The sequence below is a fragment of the Littorina saxatilis genome, linkage group LG3, assembly GCF_037325665.1.
Source record: "Littorina saxatilis isolate snail1 linkage group LG3, US_GU_Lsax_2.0, whole genome shotgun sequence".
Classification (NCBI taxonomy): domain Eukaryota; kingdom Metazoa; phylum Mollusca; class Gastropoda; order Littorinimorpha; family Littorinidae; genus Littorina; species Littorina saxatilis.
Window position 1 is genome coordinate 15,116,123 of NC_090247.1, and position 22,664 is coordinate 15,138,786.

Genomic DNA, 22,664 nt, shown 5'->3' on the forward strand with positions numbered 1-22,664 from the left:
GTTTTTGTGTTTGCTTTTTATTTTGTGCTTGGTTGTACAGAGTTGTAATTATGTTTAGTTAAAGAACACTAAATAATAGTCATTTCTGATCATGCACACTTCAATTTAGCTTTGGCACTTTGCATCCTATCAACTTCATTGAACAGTCCTGGTTTAAGAACAAACTTACAGCTTCAATGATTTCATATCCCATAGTAATTGTAGACATTTTTTTTTCATCTGGGATGTTTGATGTAAAAGCTGACAAAAAATTTAAAACGAAACTATGTTTTTATTATTTTATAATACAGTATTTTTTTTTAAGGGGAGTTAGCTTGCTCGGTGAAAGTCTAAAAAGGTAATTCGTATGGCTTTCAAACAAAAAGACGATTTTACTTTACAATTTGCTTGTGCTCAGAAGTAAGAATATTTCAGATATACAATTGATTGCTCTTTCCATTTACAATCAACCGTTGTTAAATGTTAACTTTTCTGATTTAAATGTGTCGACTTAAACGGAAAATTTTGGCATTTCTAAATTTCATTTTGTGAATGTCCACAGTCTCCACTTCTGGGGAAAGGTCGATCTCATAGAAAATCAGTGTATTTGTTGTACAGGGTAGGAAAGTAGTGTCTTTCAGTATGATGGATTATAACAAGAAAAAATACCTCACACACAGACTGCTTGCAAAGATTTTTAACAAGGATAGCCTTATAACAAAGAGCTGCACAAAAACACACTTGTCAAGTCGTTTTTTGGCAAGTAGTGTCTTTTGCTATCCAATTTATGATTATGATGTTGCACTTGTATACTAGAATCTATTTACACACTTTGCATAGACTTGACAGAAAAACAAACTGACTAACGTCATGCTTCTCCCTGCTCCTCCCTGAAAAGATCTGACCTCACAGAGAAGACAAATACTGCTATGATTCACTACTTTGTGTTCAAAACTGTACTCGTGGCTTTATATTTTGCATAAATTAGTAATCTAATTTTTTCGTGTGGTGCTTTAAGCTTGTGTTGGTCAGTGAATCAACTGTTGCAATGAATCCCCATGTTGTGTTCAATGCCTATTTGTATTGGTGCTATTTCTGTGTTTATTTCAACAGATACCGAAACTTAAAATGTAGTATTTTGGCACTTGTTTGTGTGCATATAATCCCAGCCAGAACTATGTTTTGCAATTACTGAACTATCGCGCACTGTAGGATTTAACATTACGTCATTGTTGAAGTTGTTATCTGCATATGGGTATTTGTTTTCTCTCTATAGTTTATTTTTCTAGGTTCTAGTCCTAGTCTGGGTTACTTTAAATGTTGCAGAATTTTTATCATAGCAATGTAAATCTACACAAATCTTTACGAATTGTGATTGTATAATTGCACAAGTTTGTGCCATGTATTCGTTTTTCTGAAAAAAAAGAAAGAATTGTTTTATTGTTTAAAGTGAAAATTTTGAACTTTAAGAAAACATTTGAGAAATAACAGGACATGGGAGATAATCTACGAAGCACAGATTCATTCTGAAGGAAAAAAGACATTTGTATACTTTCAATCAATTCACACTGTCTGGCTCGACTGGATATTTTTAAACACAATTTTTTTTTAATCTTTCAAATGAAACGTATGTTCAAGCATGATTTCATTCCATTCTGAAAGTTAGCTCCTCACAAACTAATTGAACATAGACAGTATCAACTGTTGAAGGAAAATATACCATCATTTTGTTTCTCTCTTGCACATATATCATATATGCATACGTGATCCTTCTCTGTCCGAGAATTTCTGTTCAGGTATAAAACATGTTGAATGTGAACACGGTGTTTTTGTCTTGAGAGGTATCTGTTTCAAAAGATGAAATTACAAAGAACGCCTTGTATATATACGTGTATGGTTGGAAAACAATTAGAAAAAGTTCTCTTCTATTCCATTGAATAGTATAATATTGAATAGTTGTGTCTGCAGTAGTGTCATCTTTCAAGTAAAAATCAGAGAACGAAGTGCATGAACATTAAGTGTCCTCATTTTTTCTCCCGCGGTGCAGAATGTTTTGGTAAATCATAGACTGCATTTGCAAATAATGCAGAATAATTCCAGAACTATGTGAAATATAATCGTCGAGCCCGGGAGCTTGTCTACATGTATACAAAGCATGTTTCATTATCGAGTGTTGGTATTCCTCTTAAGATAGCACAGACCTGGGAACCTATACGATTTCACAGTATTTTGTACGCATGATTGATTGTCCAGAATACGATTAGTGGGGAAAAAAGTACGACCAGAAAAATTCCTGGACTACTTTTCTTCACAAGCGCTTCCCGAAGCCGATCCAGTATTTTGACACATGATTACATTTTTTTGGTCAGCAAACATTGAAAGAAGCATTTGTTTTAAATGTATTGGTGAACTTTCTTAACGGTGCGACGGATGCGTGTGAAGCATGTTTGAATCATGGATGTTCAAATGCTGTGTGGAGTACGCTCATATTTCTGAAAATACACCAAGTTTGTTTGAGAATACTCCAAGTGCAAAACAGCGGGTTCCCAGGTCTGATAGCATGTTTCCTTGTCGAGTGTTGGTATTGCTCTTAAGATTGTATGTTCCATTGTCTAGTGTTGGTCTGACTCGTTTGTTAATGATTTGCATTAACACAACCATTGTACGCATGTCTTAATTTTTGTGGGCCAAATTCTTTTGTGATTAAAAAGAAAAGAGTGAAGTTTTCCTCTGTCTTTATATCGCCTATTTTCTTTTGCTTCTGTGTGGACGATTCTGAGTGCGTCCTTCCTTTGACTGTATGGGGGGAGATCAACTTGTGGAGGAAACATCAACAGAGTGTGCACTTTTTCTACAATAACCAAATCTCGCCAGCCTTCAAGCAATAGTAAAACATTCACCATTGGAAGAAACTTTGTGAAACTATGCAGAAAAATGATCCAGAAAGAATTTTCCTGGTTTGCTAAATCAAGTGTGTGGTGAATGATGCAAGTTCCACAATCAATGTTTGCCAGTTTCATTCTTTGGAGAGAAAACAATTGGTGTTTTATTCCTTTGAAGTAAGGATGTGAATTGTTAATTTCGCGTTAACATCTTAATGACTTCTCTATGTGTGGAATACACTTATGAATTCTTGTGGTCAGTTTTTGTGTGATGTGACATTATTTTGCTGTCAGTGACAAGACAGTTCGCTATGGTGAAGGATATCAGGGGTGAGGTGAAACAAAAACAAAGAGAGTGTGAAATGGAGTCTAAATTTACGTGTGCCTGAGAAAGATTTGAAACTGAAAATTCGAGCCCAACACGTTATGGATCGCGTAATGGAGGTATGGAGACTAGCAGCCTCCATAGAAAGATTATAGTGACATTGCTAGAATTGCTGCAATGACGGAGCTAGATCAAGATCGAGCGGAAGAGTAAGTTGTCTCGTGTACTATGCTGACATGAAAACTGTGTTACAAGGTAAGTGAGAAACGTTTGTTCTGTTGTTTAAAATTATTACTTATAAAGCCAAAGCTAGCGCTCTACTCACAAAACACTAACCAAGCAAATAAATAAAAATGAATACATTAAGAAAAGGAACTTCCGGATTGGGTCTAGTCATTCCAGGGCGGGAAGATTTTTGCGCCATTCTAGCCATTAAAATCATTCGAGGCCTTTCAGTCCAACTGTTTCGTAAGCCTCTTCTTGTCGCAAACGTTGCTTCCCGAGTGTAAGTAAATTTTTCAACAACAAAGAGTAAATAATACAATAATAACATAAAATTTGAGCGATCATGCCGCTAAACAAAAATCGCTTTGATACTTCACGTCAACAAATCGAGGGAAAGGAAACCCCTCGAACTGTGTAGCTTAAATTCTCTTTGTGTAAAAATGGCGGGCTGCATGGGCAGGTGTTTCTTGTGAAATGATGAACATCTTGTAATATTGTGTTCTTTGTCTGTGCATGAGGGTTTCATGTCGATATTGCCAAAATATAACTAGATCAAAGCATTTCAATGTATAGCACGGATCAGTAACGAGGAAAGTATGTAACTGTCACCTACAGTATGTAACATTGCCAGCAGTCGTCTCTTCCTTTCTTTCTTTCCCCTCGCTGTTTTGTTTTTTTCTGCTAATTTTGCTCGTCCTTGTTTTTACCGTGTTTGCAACTTTACAGGTAGAATTATGTGCAATGTAACACTGTGTTCAAAACTGGTTACAAAGAGTGTGCTCAAAAGTGTAACACTTCAGTTTAGAGCGTAGGATTTTTCTTATACGCGCAAATGGAAAGATGCTGGTATCCCTATAAAAGCATGAGCACCTGCATGGTGGTAAAAAATTGCCGCTTGCACGGGAGAGAATGTAACTTTAAGCAACTTTAGGAAGAAATCAGCCTTGGTCTTCCATCTTCTTACCCTTTCTCCTTGTGAATGCTGTGGTTTCTATGTGTTTATCTTCTGTGAGTCATCTAAGACGGCGAACAGATATATATATATCTTGTTGTGTGTGTTTTCATTTCCCTGTATTTGTGCTTCTACCGCTCTGCCTTTAATATTAACTTGTCTTTTGCAGATTCGACATGCCTGGTCAACCGGTTAGCATAGAATCATGCGTCGATGTCAACATGGGAATTGGTGAGCTGTTCAATTGTGTGAATTGCACTCGTTTATCATTATTCAGATATGCAGGCCTCAGGTGTCAAAGGATTAAGTGTCTTCATGTGCTGCTGTGCTGCACTTGAGTCAGCTGAAAACTAGCTGATTTTGAAATAGTTTTTTTATTATGATTTTTATGGTCCAGGTCTGTTTTACGATCTGGTAGTAGATAATTTGGTCATTGTAAGAAACACTGCAGGCTTTACTTTAGCCTAGTTTTGTTAGATTAAAAGGTTCTCAATAAACCCTGCCTCTTGTAATGGGAGTGATGTTGTGTTTGTTATTTAGTTTCATAATTAGGTTTATGGATCACACTTTACAGCAGATGCCTATTGTCTAACTAACCAGTCAACATTTTAATTGGAAAGCAATTTGCTTGGACAACGCAGTAAATAACTTTAGCATGATGTCTCAGACGGCAGAATGTTTTTTTTAATATGTTGCAGGTAAAAGTATATATATATATAAAATATTTCAACAGAATGACCGTAGTTGTCTCTTTTTTCCTATTGGAATTTATGTTCGGTATACATCTAATAAAATAGTAAAAATCAGTTTTGAACAATTCCAATGTACAAAACTCCCCTCTTTTCTTAGTAAATACTGAGCCATGCTAACAAAACTGTCATTTTCTACGAGATTTTGTCGTATGCTATATTGGTGTTTATGTTTTTATTGTGATTTCAGAAATCCGAGGATGGGTTCCAGCTGTACCTGTCGGCATAGGGGGTAAGCTTGTTCGCACTCATGTGTGTGTGTGTGTGTGTGTGTGTGTGTGTGTGTGTGTGTGTGTGTGTGTGTGTGTGTGTGTGTGTGTGTGTGTGCCCCTGGAAAGAGTGTAACATACTCATTGACACATTTTCAATAGGGTTACAGCTTGGAAAAAAACATGAAATCAACTTTTATAGAATCGGTTTCGAACAGTTGGTAAGGAATCATTCATGTGCATATGGAAAATTTTACACATACTATATTTGGTAAACGATACATTCACAGCGATCACATTTTCAGCAAAATGTTCTCTAATTTACTGTGCATAAAACTGGTCTCGATTCCTGGTCGACTGTTATTATGTCGGCCATAGAAGGAATGAGTGAGAGAAAGGGAGCGAGAGATGAAGGGATGATGGGGAGGGGGGGGGGGGGGGGTGGGGGGAGAGAGAGGGAGGGAGGGAAGGAGGGAGGGAGGGGAGAGGAGAGAGAGAGATTGAGTAGAATCCAATCCAAATGGTTACGCTTTCGCCCGCGTGGTTTTGTCTCATTACTACAGCATGTGAATTATTTGTGCTTTGGTACTTTCCATTGTGGGACTTTTTGTCTAATATTCTTTCCAATTTAAAGGTTGTCAATTGTTGTTTCAATGGGTTGTTTTCAGCTCCCTCAGGACCGCCACCCTAGGCAAGCTGAACTGACCTTCAGAGGCCTCCCCCTCCCAGGAAGCCACCCTGTGTTCAGAACGTGTTTTTTTACATATTAAAAAAACAAACATATTTTACAGAAATTTTTGTTTTTGACTTTTATTCTGCCTTGCAATTGGTCAACACTTGTATTCAAAAGCAGCGATCGACCAGTTTCTGATCTCAATATATTGTCTCCCTTTATTTACAAGAAATCTGTGTTTATATCATGAAGGTGTTCTCAGATAATGAACAATGCACGAGGATAGTGACTTAATGGTAGTTCCGGCGTAATCTAGGCGCTATTCGCTTGAACTTAGCATATTAATTGACTTATTATTAGCATTACTTATTAGCATTACTAATTCTAAGCATTTATCACCAGATTGTGTTTAAAGTCGTATGCGTGGTTGTACTGTTCACGTTTATGAATGATCTGACATTGGTATGCTAACCGGCAACTTAATGTTTTTTCACCTTATGAGAAAAAAAGCTGGTAAGTCAAGTCAATATTTATTTAAAAAAAAAACTAGGGTTACATGAATAAAATAAATAAAAATTGCAATAAACACGACAAAAAAATATATGTAATAATGAGACACAACACTTCTAATTAACCGAAAATAAATCAAGCTTAATTCATAACAAAATAATTGTAATCATACATTTTTTTATTTACAGGAAAGTTTATGTTTCTGTGTTTGTTTTTGTTTTAATAAAAAGCTGGTAAGCCAATGCTCAGTTGCCATAAACCACCATCTGGTGTTCAAGAGCTATTGTGTGTCGCTGATTATTTTGCCTTTATGGGTCCAGATTCCCACATTCACAGAGCATTGTTTAGCATGTGTTTATACAGCTAAGCTTATTTACTTGTCCAAAAAAACAACTGAAGGTTGGACCAACAGAGATTTTTTGAGGAGATACACATGCAAAGGAATCCGTTGATGACCCTCCACAATGGCCTGGAATCTGTTTGAGAAGAAGTAGAATTTTGATAATGTAAATGTCCCTACTCGCACTGTAAAAAATAGTAAGATCCAAGCTTGCAAGATGTCAATGGAACGTTCGTGTTTTTTCATGAAGATATCCAGAAATTGAGAGCCTGAGAAAGAGCACAGGACAGGGGAGAGAATAAAACTGTCGTATACATCATACAGAATTAAGCGTATGAACTCGGCTGCAACAGGAGACTATGCACGATTTTATATGTCTCTGAGTTGTAATAAAAACTGTTCTCAATTTTCTACAATGGAGTGTTCTATGTTTGCATGAGCAGGCGATAATGCGTGTGAAACTGAAAGGGTCACAGTTGCATGTGATTGTAACCTGGTTTGGAATTTCCAAAGTTTTCTCTGGGTGAATTCTCAGAATGGTTATCTCCTCCTGTTTCAGGGAAGATCATGGCACTGTTATCGAAAGTTGGAAATGTAGCAGCTATACTTGTGATTTACCCATGTAAGCGTCAGTGTACTCGTAGTATCAACTTGTTGAAAGATAACAAACCTCTCACATGCTAGAGGTGTTAGAGCACAAAGATGGAACTGCTTAGGTGCGTATTGTGACTGCTTTAAATAACATTGTTACATTTTCAAATTTTTGATGACAAAGTATTGTATTTAGAAACTTTTATGAATAGCAAAAACATAGTAATTGCTTAAATCTTAATGAAGAGATTACATTTTTCAAATTGTTGCGGATTTAATGAAAAGATGGGCTAGTGTATATGTGTATATGTGTATGTATGTATGTATATATGTGTGTGTGTGTGTGTGTGTGTGTGTGTGTGTGTGTGTGTGTGTGTGTGTGTGTGTTTAAGTGTATGAGTGTGCACATGTGTGAGAGATGGAGAGAGATATCGAGAGACATAAATGCAGACAGACAATGTGGAACACGTATTGGAGCCTTTCCATTTATTTTTTATTCACTCAAAAAGACAAAACAAAACAAAGAGATACAGACAAACAATAATGGAGAGCCTACCATAACAAGAAATTCCTCCGATAGGAAAAACACCCCCGTCAAAAGGAAATAACCTTCTCAGTTGGTGGCAGTGAGAATGGTTATTTCCCTTTGACCAACGGGGGTGTGCCTCTATAAGTCCTTGTATAATTTTAATCCACCAATAACTCCCTAACCGTGTGTTTGACTGGTCCCAATTTTTGTAAGGACCGTCTCAGGAATGTATAGAACCTGTTCACCAAGTTTGGTGACGATCGGTCCGTTCATTCTTGAGATCTACTTGCGAACACAAACACCCAAACAAACACCCAAACAAATACCCAAACAAATACCCAAACAAACACCCAAACAAACACATCGAGCGAAACCTATACACACCCCTATACCGGGGGTGTAACAATAGAGTTCTGCATGGAGTTAAAATTGTTTTCCATTTCATGCTGCTAGAATACGTGTTGAACTTTTTTTCGACAATAAAGGAGCTGTTTTGCTTGAGTTGCTGCTGACTTGAAACCGAAAGATGTGCATATTATCGGGATGTTAATTGTTACAGCTCTTCCTCTGCTTTTCAAAAATCGTTTATTTAGAGTTTAAAAAAAAGTGCTATGGCGTTAAATACAAGTGAAGTATTCCGGAAATAACTCTGACGGGTTGGAATGGGTTGTGAAAGAGTGAATACTCTTGGATTTATTGAGGAATTCTTTACCACGTGACATTATAGGCCAGTGACCAGCGAAGGGCGTGTCTCCACATAATTATGCTCCTTGTCCAGATGTGGAGATTTACCCCTCGCTAGTGACTGGCTTTAATGTCACGTGAGAAAGAGTGCCTCAATACATCCAAGAGTGGTCACTCTTTCACAGTCCATACAAACCCAACAGAGTTATTTCCGAACATCGTCTACCCCCCCTTTTACAAAATCACGTTTCCGAGAGGATAGTGTTTTAAAAATTCTATGTTTGCCCGGAGCTATGTATTGCTTGGCCTTTATTAAAACAACAGACAGAACACCGGAATAACAAAGTAAACATACACAACGCGCAATATTTAACAATAAGCAGATTAAAAAATACCCCCCGCGGGTTAGGGGGAAGAATTTACCCGATGCTCCCCAGCATGTCGTAAGAGGCGACTAACGGATTCTGTTTCTCCTTTTACCCTTGTTAAGTGTTTCTTGTATAGAATATAGTCAATGTTTGTAAAGATTTTAGTCAAGCAGTATGTAAGAAATGTTGAGTCCTTTGTACTGGAAACTTGCATTCTTCCAGTAAGGTCATATATTGTACTACGTTGCAAGCCCCTGGAGCAATTTTTTGATTAGTGCTTTTGTGAACAAGAAACAATTAACAAGTGGCTCCATCCCATCTCCCCCCCCCCCCCTTTCCCTGTCGCGATATAACCTTGAACGGTTGAAAACGACGTTAAACACCAAATAAAGAAAGAAAGAAAGATTAAAAAAATCAATAGTTGCAAGCAGGCTTAAACTTCTACACAATAAAAGTATATGTTTATCTAAAAGCAGACATGCGAACACTTAAAATAGTGTACACGTATAAACAAAAGAGCAACAGCTGAAATACCTAAAAGTGTGTGGTTAGTCCAAATATCAATGTCTTAATTAATGACCAACTAAACAAAAATAGCGTACACAAGAAGAATTACACAATTGTATTTAAACGTAAAGACAAGAATGGGGTTTCTTTCTCGTAGCATGAAAATGTCCTGAACAAATCTTTATGTTGCTTTGACTCATGTGTAATGAATCATACATTTAAAAACATACATGTATACAAATAGAGACGTCTTGACCTTGTTAAGGCAATTATTTACCATACAGAATTCTATATCTTTTCTTGATTGTTTTGATTTGGGTAGCTGTTACAGCACATACTCAAAACAAAAATACTTCTTTGATGATTTTCTTTTTTGATTTGATTCTACAAGAAATCAAGAACCAGTTGAACCACACTTTCAGTTCCATTTTACCATCATACACAAAGCGCTTAAAACGCAGGATTCAAAAGTGTCGAATTCTTCAATAAACAAGCAGTATCTAATCCCCTCAATCCCCACCACCTAGTAGTTCCAAGCCCCCTTTTCCAAACACAAAATTATAGTTTAAGATAGTTTCTTAAGTGGAATTACACCCGCATGAAAAAGGAAATGTTTGAAAGTGTTAGTGTTATTTCAACTGGTCAGGCATTTCAGTTCATTATGTTAACTTGAAATCTATGAATTACTTACACCAATTGTAGTGAAAGCATGATACAATGTTAATAGCCATGTAACATCTCAGTTGACTGTCAGATGAAAAACAATGGAAAAATACAAAATATATGTTTATCTAAAAGCAGATATTCGAACACCAAAAATAGTGTACATGTATAAAAAGAAAAGAAAAAACGCAACAGCTGTCATGGTGTAGCACTGAGAAGTATGTAGCTAATCAAAATAATTATGAAGGCCTATACATTGATCAATGATGAAAAAAACAAAGATCGTGCGAAAAAAATGAATAACACGAGAATGTTCTTTACACATTAAGAAAGAAATGGGTTTTGTTTGTCGCGGCATGTCTTTGTTCATAAAATATATTTTGTTTTGTTTTGATTAATATGACCACTGAACATTTTCGTGCTGTTCCCATTCTGCGAACTTGGGATGGACAGTGGTCTCCCGGTTCGGAACTTCGGGACGAAGTTCATTTCAAACGGGGGCGATTGTGACAGGGGAGGCTACCGCTCCTTTCGCAACGGACTCTGCACCCGGGTTGTTGGCCTTTAAAGTCAACACCTGTGGTTTGTAGAGTTCTGTTTGTGATGGGGTCTGGTGGTTTTCGATTGTCTGTATGTTCATGGAAACCTTCGGGTTTGCATAACAGTTTTTATAGGGCTAAGAAATTAGCCCTAACATTTTCAATCCTGTTTGATTGCACTTCGCTTCCCGAGGTGATCGTAGTGTTTCGGCACACGGTTACATTAGGAAAACATGTTGATAAAGAAAGACGTCTTGGGTATTGTAATTGAATTATGTACCTCTCAAGAAATCTATGTTTTGCTTTTTAACGTGCTGATGGTACAACAGGGCATTACAAAATACGGATAGATACTTCCTGGACTTTTCTTTGTTTTGATATTTTACAAGAAGTAAAAAATCATTTAAACCTTTCATCATCATACAGGATTGCTTAAAATGCAAGATTCAGACAGTGAAGAATTCTTCAAATAATCCAGCAGTATCTAGCTTCCTCCATACCCTGCTTCTTACATTGAAAATGTATTCGCATAATCGAATGTTATGTTCAACTGAAGTCTGACTTCCTACACAACATATGTATATGCATCACTCGTTGCGCAACAAACTTTTCAGATCATATTTGATTATGTTATATGAAATCTCTGAATTACGTATAAAAGAGATCTGAACTAACCCAATAGAGCCAAAGCAAAACTTCGAACAAAGTCGAACGAACAAGAAAAATACTTATCAAAGCTGACACATTCCAAACTAAGAATTGTAAAAACTAAGCAAAATCACATCAAGACTAACCTTGTATATATACAAATATATCAGAAGAAATTTAGCTGAAACGTATCCATTTTTGCCAGGTACATTCTTATTTAAACATCTTGACAAGCGTAATCTAACTATCGAGAAAAAAAGCACCCACGATTCTCATCGCAAATATTGCAAATTCACTTCATGGCCCACGAATATATAAAAAACCCAACTCTCTGGAAGCATCAGTCGGGAAGTGACAGACTAATGCAAATATCCATTTTATGTTTTGTATACCCCCTGCAAACTGCATACGCCTGTTAGTTTGAATGTTAACAAAATAATAATAGTAATAATAATTGTCAGAAAGTACTGGTGTCACATGACTCATGTGAACCAGTTGATTGGCTAATGGCGATGCGCTAAAACTGTTAGCGCACTCCAAGAGTGCGCTAACTTTTCCACAGAGCGTATTCTTCCGCCCTTTGCCTAAGTGAGAGTGTACTCTCATCCTCAGAACTAATTAATGACATGTAGCTTATATTCTCCACAATACCAATGATTATGACCATAAATTTCCTGCTTCTTAATTAAAGCACAAGTGGTTTTTTTCTGACAGATTGCATGTGCCTGTGCCACAGTTGCCACTGATCTAAAACTGAATAGAACCCGCTGTGTCTAATTTTTCAGTTTCGACTTGCGAAGATTCCTCTCATAATTATGCCATGTTAGTGGCATGTAGCTTATTATCCACATTACCAAATGATGAGTTAGTAGGATATACAATTCCCAGCAGCTAACAGAAAACACAAGTGTTATTCCGATAACGTAGCAGCTAGATCAGCACGTAGCAGACTACACTGAAATACGACTGCATCTGTTCAGTAAATGAATGTTTTCCGAATTATTATTTCAAGGCAAGAACAATCGGAATCGAAAACGTGTAGGGTTTAGAACGTTCTTACCATATATACGACTTATTACCAGCCTGTCTCATGCGTGCAGACTCAGTGCAACGTGACGAGCAATTTTTGTTTTTGAAATGAGACTCAGTGCAGTGGTTCGATTGCCATAGCCTAGCAGACGACATAAATCCCGCTCAGCAAATTAACATGTTGGGCAAATGTGAACGATAAAACGATGGGGATATAATACGTGTAGGGTTCAGAGCATTCTTGCCGTTCATATTTAGTACCAGACTCCCCGATGCGTGAAGATACCACACGAGAAACATGCCACATTTATTTTGAAAATGTTCTTTCCGTCGACCTTGGCAAGGGGAAAAACTCTGCACAGTCAATCTGTCGAAGCTCGATGAAGGTTTCGAATCGCAAATAACTAAGAGCACAGTCCTTTCTCCGAGTTTAAATGAGGTCTCTATGAAAGATCATCACTTTTTAGCTTAACGCTACACTGGAATTTACCAACAGAAATTGAAACAAGAGTTTGCGTGTGACGAAAGCACGACACACTTGAGACAGCCCACACAAAAGTAGATCTGACACAAACCTGACCACACAGTTACGCCTATCCAAATGCGCGTTGCAAAATGTGCATTTTGAATCTTCTTTTTTATCTGGCAGTACTGACAATATCGTTATTGAAACAATCCCAGTGCACTAAGGGATTTATAGAGCAAATCTCGAAAATAATTATTGAACTCAGCGCTATGCGCTTCGTTCAATAAAGAATTTTCTCGATTTGCTCTATAAATCCCTTAGTGCACTGGGATGTCTCAATAACTTAAATTGTCAGTAAGTACTGGTGTCACATGACTGATTTGAACCAGTTGATTGGCTAATGGCGATGCGCTAAAACTGTTAGCGCACTCTTGGAGTGCGCTAACTTTTCCACAGAGCGTATTCTTCCGCCCTTTGCCTAAGCGAGACTGTGCTCTCATCCTCAGAATTAATTAATGACATGTAGCTTATATTCTCCACAATACCAAAATACCATAAATTTCCTGCTTCTCAATTAAAGCAGAAGTGTTTTTTTTCTGACAGATTGCATGTGCCTGTGCCACAGTTGCCACTGATCTAAAAATAGAACCCGCTGTGTCTATTTTTCAGTTTCGACTTGCTAAGAATCTTCTCATAATTATGCCGTAGCTTATTATCCACATTACCAAATGATGAGTTAGTATACAATTCCCAGCAGCTAAGAGAAAACACAAGTGTTATTCCGATAACGTACCACTGAACTAGATCAGCATTTGGAGTAGCAGACTAGATTACACTGAAATACGACTGCATCAGTTCAGTAAATGAATGGTTTTCGAATTATTATTTCAAGGCAACAACAATCGGAATCGAAAACGTGTAGGGTTAAGAACGTTCTTACCATGTATAAAACTCATGCGTGCAGACGAGCAATTGTTGTTTTTGAAAATTAATGAGACTGCAGTGCAGTGCCGTGGTTCGCTTGCCCTAGCCGCCCAAGCAGACGACATAAACCTCGCAGCAAATTAACATCATGGGCAAATGTGAACAAACGACATAATACGTGTTGGGTTCACAACATTCTTACGGTTCATATATAATAGTACCAGTCTCCCCGATGAGTGAAGATACAACACGAGAAACATACCACATTTACTTTGAAAATCCGAGTCTGCTAACCGTGGCCTTGGCCGGAGTCAATTTAAGGGGCAACACTCTGCACAGTCAATCTGTCGAAGCTCGATGAAGGTTTCGAATCGCAAATAACTGAGAGCACAGTCCTTTCTCCGAGTTTAAATGAGGTCTCTATGAAAGATCATCACTTTTTAGCTTAACGCTACACTGGAATTTACCAACAGAAATTAAAACAAGAGTTTGCGTGTGACGAAAGCACGACACACTTGAGACAGCCCACATAAAAGTAGATCCAGTGACACAAACCTGACCACACAGTTACGCCTATCCAAATGCGCGTTGCAAAATGTGCGTTTTGAATCTTCTTTTTTATCTGGCGGTACTGACAATATCGTTATTGAAACAATCCCAGTGCACTAAGGGATTTATAGAGCAAATCTCGAAAATAATTATTGAACTCAGCGCTATGCGCTTCGTTCAATAATGAATTTTCTCGATTTGCTCTATAAATCCCTTAGAGCACTGGGATGTCTCAATAACTTAAATAATAATGCTTCATGTGTAAATTTGCAATATTTTGTATAATTTGCTTTTGACTATTTCTTTTGCGGTGCAGGCACATTTGTGGTTCCGGGGTTTCTATGGTGCTGCCCATGTTTGTACACACAAAGTAAGGATGCTGACACTATCGCACGTTGGAAAAGCTGACTCATGACCAGATATAGATACGTTCTGATTTGAGTAATGCTGTAGATAGGCAATAGAAAGTAGGACTTGACGTACAGCGGTCAATTGACTCAAAGTACTTGTGGTGTTAACTGCGCAACGGATATGTTATGTATAATCTTTAGTAATGATTTGATGAAAGAAGCATCTTCAGGCTGGGTCTGTCATAATTATCAGAAGGTTAGCTTTGCCGCATGATGAAAACCGGCACGAACTAAAACAGCCTACGTTTTGACGATCGTGGCAACGACGCCAACAACATCAGGCTCTTTCGTGTATCCTTTGGGAAAATAGCGAAAAGCAGCAGACTATCTTCAATTCAATAACACAATAAAACAGATATTTGTATGCGCTCTAGCAGGATGCAAGCCTGCAAAGAGTGATCCCAAAGGTAGAATTATGAAAACGTTACATGCTATGCATCAATACATTACCTTTTTTGGTGAATGAGATTAAGCTGCATTATATTTAAAGCAAACATTTATGAAAGCATCGAATTGCACTTAAATGAGGTTACACGGAAAGCAATATAACTGAATCTCCTCTTCCTTCTAATATCAGGTAAGCAGGGATGTCCCGGTTGTTGCCCACATTGTAAAACAAATGATACCATGTATAAGGAAAAACAAAGTGCCTTTCAATGCTGAATATATTACCAGAAAAATGAAAAGGAGGTACATCAGTCAAGACAAAACTCTCTGCATAACACAACATGTTCAATAATGCTCCCTTAGCTCTTTCAAGGGAAGTAATCACAGCGAACTTTTCATTAGAACAGACCGCGTTAGCTAGCTCCCTTTCTCTCCTTATCACTGCGCCGTTGCGAACAAATGCAATGCGAAGAAACAGGTTCTTTTTTTGCACTCCATTTAGACAGGAATTAAGAGTCTCCTTTTTCGGCACATTATACCCTTTGGTAGGTGCCACGTACCAACACGTTTGTTGCAGAGATGTAGACACAAGTATAAATATCAGGTTGAAGAACCCTTTTTTGGCACATGACATCCTTTTGGCACGTGCCACCAACACGATTGTTGCAGAGGTACAGACACAAGTATAAATATCAGGTTCTCCACATGTGAAGAACCCAGCTGTGTTGTGTGCTGCAGTTCGCGTTACACACTCAAGGAAGCGTGGGAAACATACACATTACTTTTCGAGCCAAAGGTAGCGAAACAGGGTTTACGTTAGTCTATAGTTTACTATAGCCCATAAAAAAAGCTACCCAAGCTGACTTGACAAGAACGAAAGGGAAACGCAGCAATCAGACTTCAACGACTTAAGCCCTCTAATACTCGCAGGTACGTAACCAAGACATTTTAAAAACGCAGTGCACAAGTTTCATCATGGAGACCAAATATTTGTCTTTTTGTTGCAAACGAATATCCGCCTGAGACATGATTGAAAGCCCTGGGGGCTCCGTGCACCTGAACGTGACAGGTTCAGTAACTTTGAGGAGCAAGAGGTACTACTCCTGCTGAGATGCCGTGACAATGGGACTCATTGCGTCACCCTGCGCCATACATCACCCATTTGAATGAACTTTATCTGCAAAGTTCCATGGAATCCGAACCCGCAAATAAGCGATCAGTTATAGGTTCTAATTCAAGATGCTACCGCATGATGAGCTCGTGCGTAAAAGGGTTTCTAACCAGCCCTGGTCACATTTTCCCTGTCATGCTTGATTCGCAGCGTCTTAGTTGAGAGTATAAACACTGTGCGGATCAAAACTTCAGTCGGTAGCTTGCTGGCTTCAGAACCAGTTCATCGCTCACGGCTTCGGTTCGAAACCGACCTTGACAAGGAATTTAGTTGCAAGAGTCAACTGTGTGCACTCTTCCAGGAACTAAACACCCCGTGTGCACGCATTCGCAAGATTGAAATTCCAAGCTCACAGGGAAAGTATCATGCATATATATACCAAAGTCTTAATAATACGAGCAAGGCGATTTAGCCTTGCTGAATATACGATGTTTCGAAATATATCTGTCGCCGACCACTTGTGGAAATACGCCGTTCGCTAGTGATTGGCCTATACTGTCACCGGGGTTTGTTTGCCTCAGTGTTTCAAAGCAAAGGCAACTCTTCCACAACCAAAACAAGTCGCGTAAGGCGAAAATACAATATTTAGTCAAGTAGCTGCCATTTTTCAGCAAGACCGTATACTCGTAGCATCGTCAGTCCACCGCTCATGGCAAAGGCAGTGAAATTGACAAGAAGAGCGGGGTAGTAGTTGCGCTAAGAAGGATAGCACGCTTTTCTGTACCTCTCTTTGTTTTAACTTTCTGAGCGTGTTTTTAATCCAAACATATCATATCTATATGTTTTTGGAATCAGGAACCGACAAGGAATAAGATGAAAGTTTTTTTTAAATTGATTTGAACAATTTAATTTTGATAATAATTTTTATATATTTAATTTTCAGAGCTTGTTTTAATCCGAATATAACATATTTATATGTTTTTGGAATCAGCACATGATGGAGAATAAGATAAACGTAAATTTGGATCGTTTTATAAATTTTTATTTTTTTTTTACAATTTTCAGATTTTTAATGACCAAAGTCATTAATTAATTTTTAAGCCACCAAGCTGAAATGCAATACCGAAGTCCGGGCTTCGTCGAAGATTACTTGACCAAAATTTCAACCAATTTGGTTGAAAAATGAGGGCGTGACAGTGCCGCCTCAACTTTCACGAAAAGCCGGATATGACGTCATCAAAGACATTTATGAAAAAAATGAAAAAAACGTTCGGGGATTTCATACCCAGGAACTCTCATGTCAAATTTCATAAAGATCGGTCCAGTAGTTTAGTCTGAATCGCTCTACACACACACACACACACACACACAGACACACAGACACATAGACACACGCACATACACCACGACCCTCGTTTCGATTCCCCCTCGATGTTAAAATATTTAGTCAAAACTTGACTAAATATAAAAAACCAAACAAACACTGCAGTCGTGACAAGGGGAACACCACAGAACGACAAAGTAGACGGCGTTTCGTTGCACGTAAAACAAAAATTGGTTGTCTGTGCGTCTCATCTCTCGTGTAAACACTAGAGAACGCCTAGAGATAGTACCTGCCATTCAGACTTAGTCGTGGGACAGAGTTTTCTTTCACACGATAGTATGTTGATTGTATAACGAAGCCATCAGGCTGAGTTAGATATCAACTAATAGTGGAATGCCTTAGACATAAAACGCTGTGGTAGCGTACGTTTCATGGTTTGCGCTCGAATGCCTCTAACAAACAGAGATCAGCAAATGGGATGATTTCTTTTAGTTTGCTCGTGCCCTGTCAACCTTAGATGGTTATTTCAGAGCGAAAAACACGTTATTTCCCATCTCAAATCGAAGTGTACCCACAAAAGTGAGACCCACAATGTAAAAAAAAATATGCGTAAAGTGTGTTATTCTTAAAATACAACACCGTTAGATTATAATGATACCGTTAGATTATAATGATAACCTTACTGTCTATTTTATAGCTACCATTCGCTTGCTGTCAACAACAACTCGATCATATTAAAAACAAAACGATACGATTACTTCCCTTTGCTTCCCAGAACGATTCGTAAATGTCTAAGGCAACAAAGCTATGCGCTTACTTCCCTTTGCTTCTCAGAACAAATCCGTACATCTTTGGAATCAAAACGATACGCTTTCTGAAGTCGTTGTGTTTCTCAGAACGATCCGTACATCTCAGGCAACAAAACCATACGCTTACTTCCCTTTGTTCCTCAGAATGATTTGTACATCTTAGGCATCAAAAGCTTTTTTTCAGACGTGTGTCTCAGCATGTTTTCTAATTCTCTCTGCGGCGAGATAGCTTTCTTTGAACACACTATTTTTTGTTTGTTTGTTTGCTTAACGCCCAGCCGACCACGAAGGGCCATATCAGGGCGGTGCTGCTTTGACATATAACGTGCGCCACACACAAGACAGAAGTCGCAGCACAGGCTTCATGTCTCACCCAGTCACATTATTCTGACACCGGACCAACCAGTCCTAGCACTAACCCCATAATGCCAGACGCCAGGCGGAGCAGCCACTAGATTGCCAATTTTAAAGTCTTAGCTATGACCCGGCCGGGGTTCGAACCCACGACCTCCCGATCACGGGGCGGACGCCTTACCACTAGGCCAACCGTGCCGGTGAACACACTATGCCCTGTTTGTTTGCAAACTGGACGTGTGTGACGACAAAGAGTGTCCAACGTGTTTCTACAGGGCAGACGTAGCCCCACACTTATCAATTTATCCAATGTAAACTAAAACTCCGGGTTGACAGTAGCCACGTGCTTGCTAAATGCTGCATACTATGAGTAAGCATCTACACGTAGAACCTGACCTCGTGGTATAAGTCTATGCTAACATCCTTGACTTGAGGACCCTACACAACCCTCGATTCCTAATCCATAAGGAAAGAACTAATATCAGTTCATTGTTGCATGTTCGCCATATGGAAACAGACAAAAAGATAAAGCACAGGACACTGCTGGCATTTGTCCTTCACTGGCGTCTGATACAGTGCGTGGGAAGAGCTTCGCATGCATTTGTCCTTCACTGGCGTCTGATACAGTGCGTGGGAAGAGCTTCGCATGCATTTGTCCTTCACTGGCGTCTGATACAGTGCGTGGGAGGAGCTTCGCATACATTTGTCCTTCACTGGCGTCTGATACAGTGCGTGGGAGGAGCTTCGCATACATTTGTCCTTCACTGGCGTCTGATACAGTGCGTGGGAAGAGCTTCGCATACATTTGTCCTTCACTGGCGTCTGATACAGTGCGTGGGAGGAGCTTCGCATACATTTGTCCTTCACTGGCGTCTGATACAGTGCGTGGGAGGAGCTTCGCATACATTTGTCCTTCACTGGCGTCTGATACAGTGCGTGGGAGGAGCTTCGCATACATTTGTCCTTCACTGGCGTCTGATACAGTGCGTGGGAGGAGCTTCGCATACATTTGTCCTTCACTGGCGTCTGATACAGTGCGTGGGAGGAGCTTCGCATACATGAGGTTTCCTTCATTCTTGTGTCTCACACATTTAAAACAGAAGTTGCTAGTTTTGAGTTCATCTTCAGTTGCAAAGAGTCGCTCGCGCTCGAGGCCAACCCTGCACGTCCTCTGCGTGGTGCGTTGATTACAGTACAAGTTAAACGTTACCACAACAAAGTCATCCACGCAGAATAAACTGTACTCCTAGTAAGCAAATCAACACTTTCCAACCCTGCATATGTCTGTCTTGTTATAAAATAAACACACACGAATCCACTGTCGGAAGGCAAGAAGATTTTCTAAGACAGTTAATCCTGTGGAGAACCTGAAGCACTTCAATTTCGCAACGATCGTGAGCCATGACATAGTCATTTTCCGTGAGGCGTCGTATTCAGTTAATAATACACTTTCTTAATGTCAATGCCATATTCCGAGAGGCGTCAGATTCATTCATACATCTTGGTGTCAATTTTGTTTACAAAAACAACTATAGTTGAAATCATTGTGGTAATTTCATTGTAGCCCATGATAAGTGCACTTCCAATGTGATATATCAAAACATATTCCGCAGATAGAGAAGGACATTCTGCTCTGAGTGTTATGGCAATTTGTTCAGATAATGCCGACTACTGCATGTCCACCTGACAGCAGGGTTATAACTAGAGCACCCAGCGAAAACTGCTGATCACATTTGACGGAACTCAAAACTGATATAAAAGTGTATGCCAAAGCAGAAAGAAACATGGATAAGTGACTGACGTGAAGAACAAACAGAAAACTTTTAACGACTATTTACGCATAACGTGCTTCTGACACTTATATGTGTGTTTGATTTGAAAATGACAATATTTTGCAGAAGGAAAAGCAAAACAATAGTCACAGTGCTTAAGTGAACTTAAGTTAAAAAAAAATACCTTTCGTGATATTGAAATTTACTTGGGTGTGTCCTGACTGGTGGATATCATCGGGTCATTATCCACTGCTTCACTGGAATTAAATGTGAGTAAAAGCCCAAGTTATCAATACTTTGTAGAATTGCAACTGAAATGAAACGTCTGTTAAAAGCAGTATTTATTAATCCGAATCTACAAGATAACAAACAACTCGATGAAGTATGAGCAAAATTATTCGGATTAGAATAAATTCATCAGTCAAACATGAACACAGACCAATCTGGTAGCTGAAAATTGCTGCCTTATGTTTCAAATCGTTAAGAACGCGTCCTTCATTTCTAGACGAGTAGCCCTACGACAAAAAAAGAAGAACATTAGTGCCTTATAAACTTGTCTCAAAAATAGGTAATTTTCCAGGACTGCCACCTCTTTTGAAAGGTGCAAAGGTAAGTACAGCAATACAACTCCAGACAAAAACTATAACTTCTAACATGATTTACTTAACTCAGCACAATATCTAGTCAGCGTCTCTGTTCTACACTATGCAGAATACTTAGTCAACGTCCCTATTTTCTTCTTTTGAAATTCAGGTTAACGTCGCAGATTCTGGATAGCAGTAGCGGTAGGTCGAGGTTTGAACCCGATACGCCCTCCCCGAGTCTCCTGGGCAGGTAAGGGTGGCTCAGGTAATTCCAGGGGCTCGTCATATCGGCTGGTGTTGGTGACGAGAGCCGAAGAAGAGGGGTGGAGTTCTGAAAAGACACAGATAATGGAGTTTTGAATAACACTGCTGCCTGTCTATATCTGCATGCTCTCTATTTATATATAAAGAAACGATTACAAACAATAACCAACCAACCAACCAACCAACACACACACACATACACACCACACACACACACACACACACATACACATACACATACACACACACACAGAGACTAATACACACACACACACACACAAAACACACACACACATACACACACACACACATACACACACACATAGACACACAGACTAATACACACACACACACATACACACACACACACACACATACATACACACAGTGACACACACACACACACACACACACACACACACACACACACACACACACACACACACACACACACACACGAGGTAAAGCGAGTGTCCACCTACCTACAACGTCGCTCAAGTCAGCTGAAGCATGGAGGTCGATGTCCCCGACGTTGAACTCTCTCAGCATTTTTATTCTCAGCTCGTGCTGGCACTGAACCGGATGTCTCTCCTCTGCAACCGGTTGCCGTGCATGACGTATGCGCACACGTGACGTCGGCCCCAGAATTTGTCCGATTGGCTGGTTGCGACTATCATGGCCTGCTGCTTGCAGGGTTGGGTTACGCCGAGGAGGTGAACTTTGCATGGTGTTGGTGTGTGTTTGTGGAGTGTGTGTGTGTGTGTGTGTGTGTGTGTGTGGTGAGTGTGTGTGTGTGTGTGTGTGTGTTTGTGTGTGTGTGGACTCGGTTGGTAGGTAAATGATCAGTCAGTTGGTGTTTAATTGGGTGCTTTGTTGGTTAGGTTAATGTTTTGTTGATTGGGTGATCGCTTGGGTCGGTGGTATGTCTGCTAGTTCACTCTGTTTTTCAGCAGATTTTCATCGTTTTCTCTAGCAGAGTCATCAGGGAGTCGTTTCCACACACATCACCCCACACGTTTATAAATGTAGTACACAATAGTCAGTCAAGAAGTTTTGCTGTTGCGTCAGACAACAACTCAGAAGCAGAAAATCGCCGGGCTGGGGTCAAAGGTTAAAACTATGGCGCGTCCACGATGAAAACGATTTGCAAAATTTTACCAATGTGCCAACCTTCTGTGCGCACATTCCGAGTTTACGATGTTTTCCATTTGCTTTCACTCGAGTTTCCGAAAACTTCAACACAATCCCCATGTCCTTTTTTGCTTCGGAACTCTTATCTTCTCGTTTGGTATTCAGTGGTTTTGGTAC

The 22,664-nt window shown here is 39.2% G+C and overlaps 1 protein-coding gene across 1 annotated transcript; it reads right to left on the reverse strand.

Annotated features, from left to right (window-relative positions):
- Window positions 1-17,769: 17,769 nt before the first annotated feature.
- On the reverse strand, window positions 17,770-22,082 carry LOC138961704 (uncharacterized). The gene is made up of 2 exons (XM_070333376.1): window positions 21,839-22,082; window positions 17,770-21,423 (listed from the first exon to the last, which is right to left on the reverse strand). The coding sequence occupies exons 1-2, from the start codon at window positions 22,080-22,082 to the stop codon at window positions 21,263-21,265; spliced, it is 405 nt and encodes a 134-aa protein (XP_070189477.1). The 3' UTR covers window positions 17,770-21,262.
- Between the last annotated feature and the right edge of the window lie 582 nt (window positions 22,083-22,664).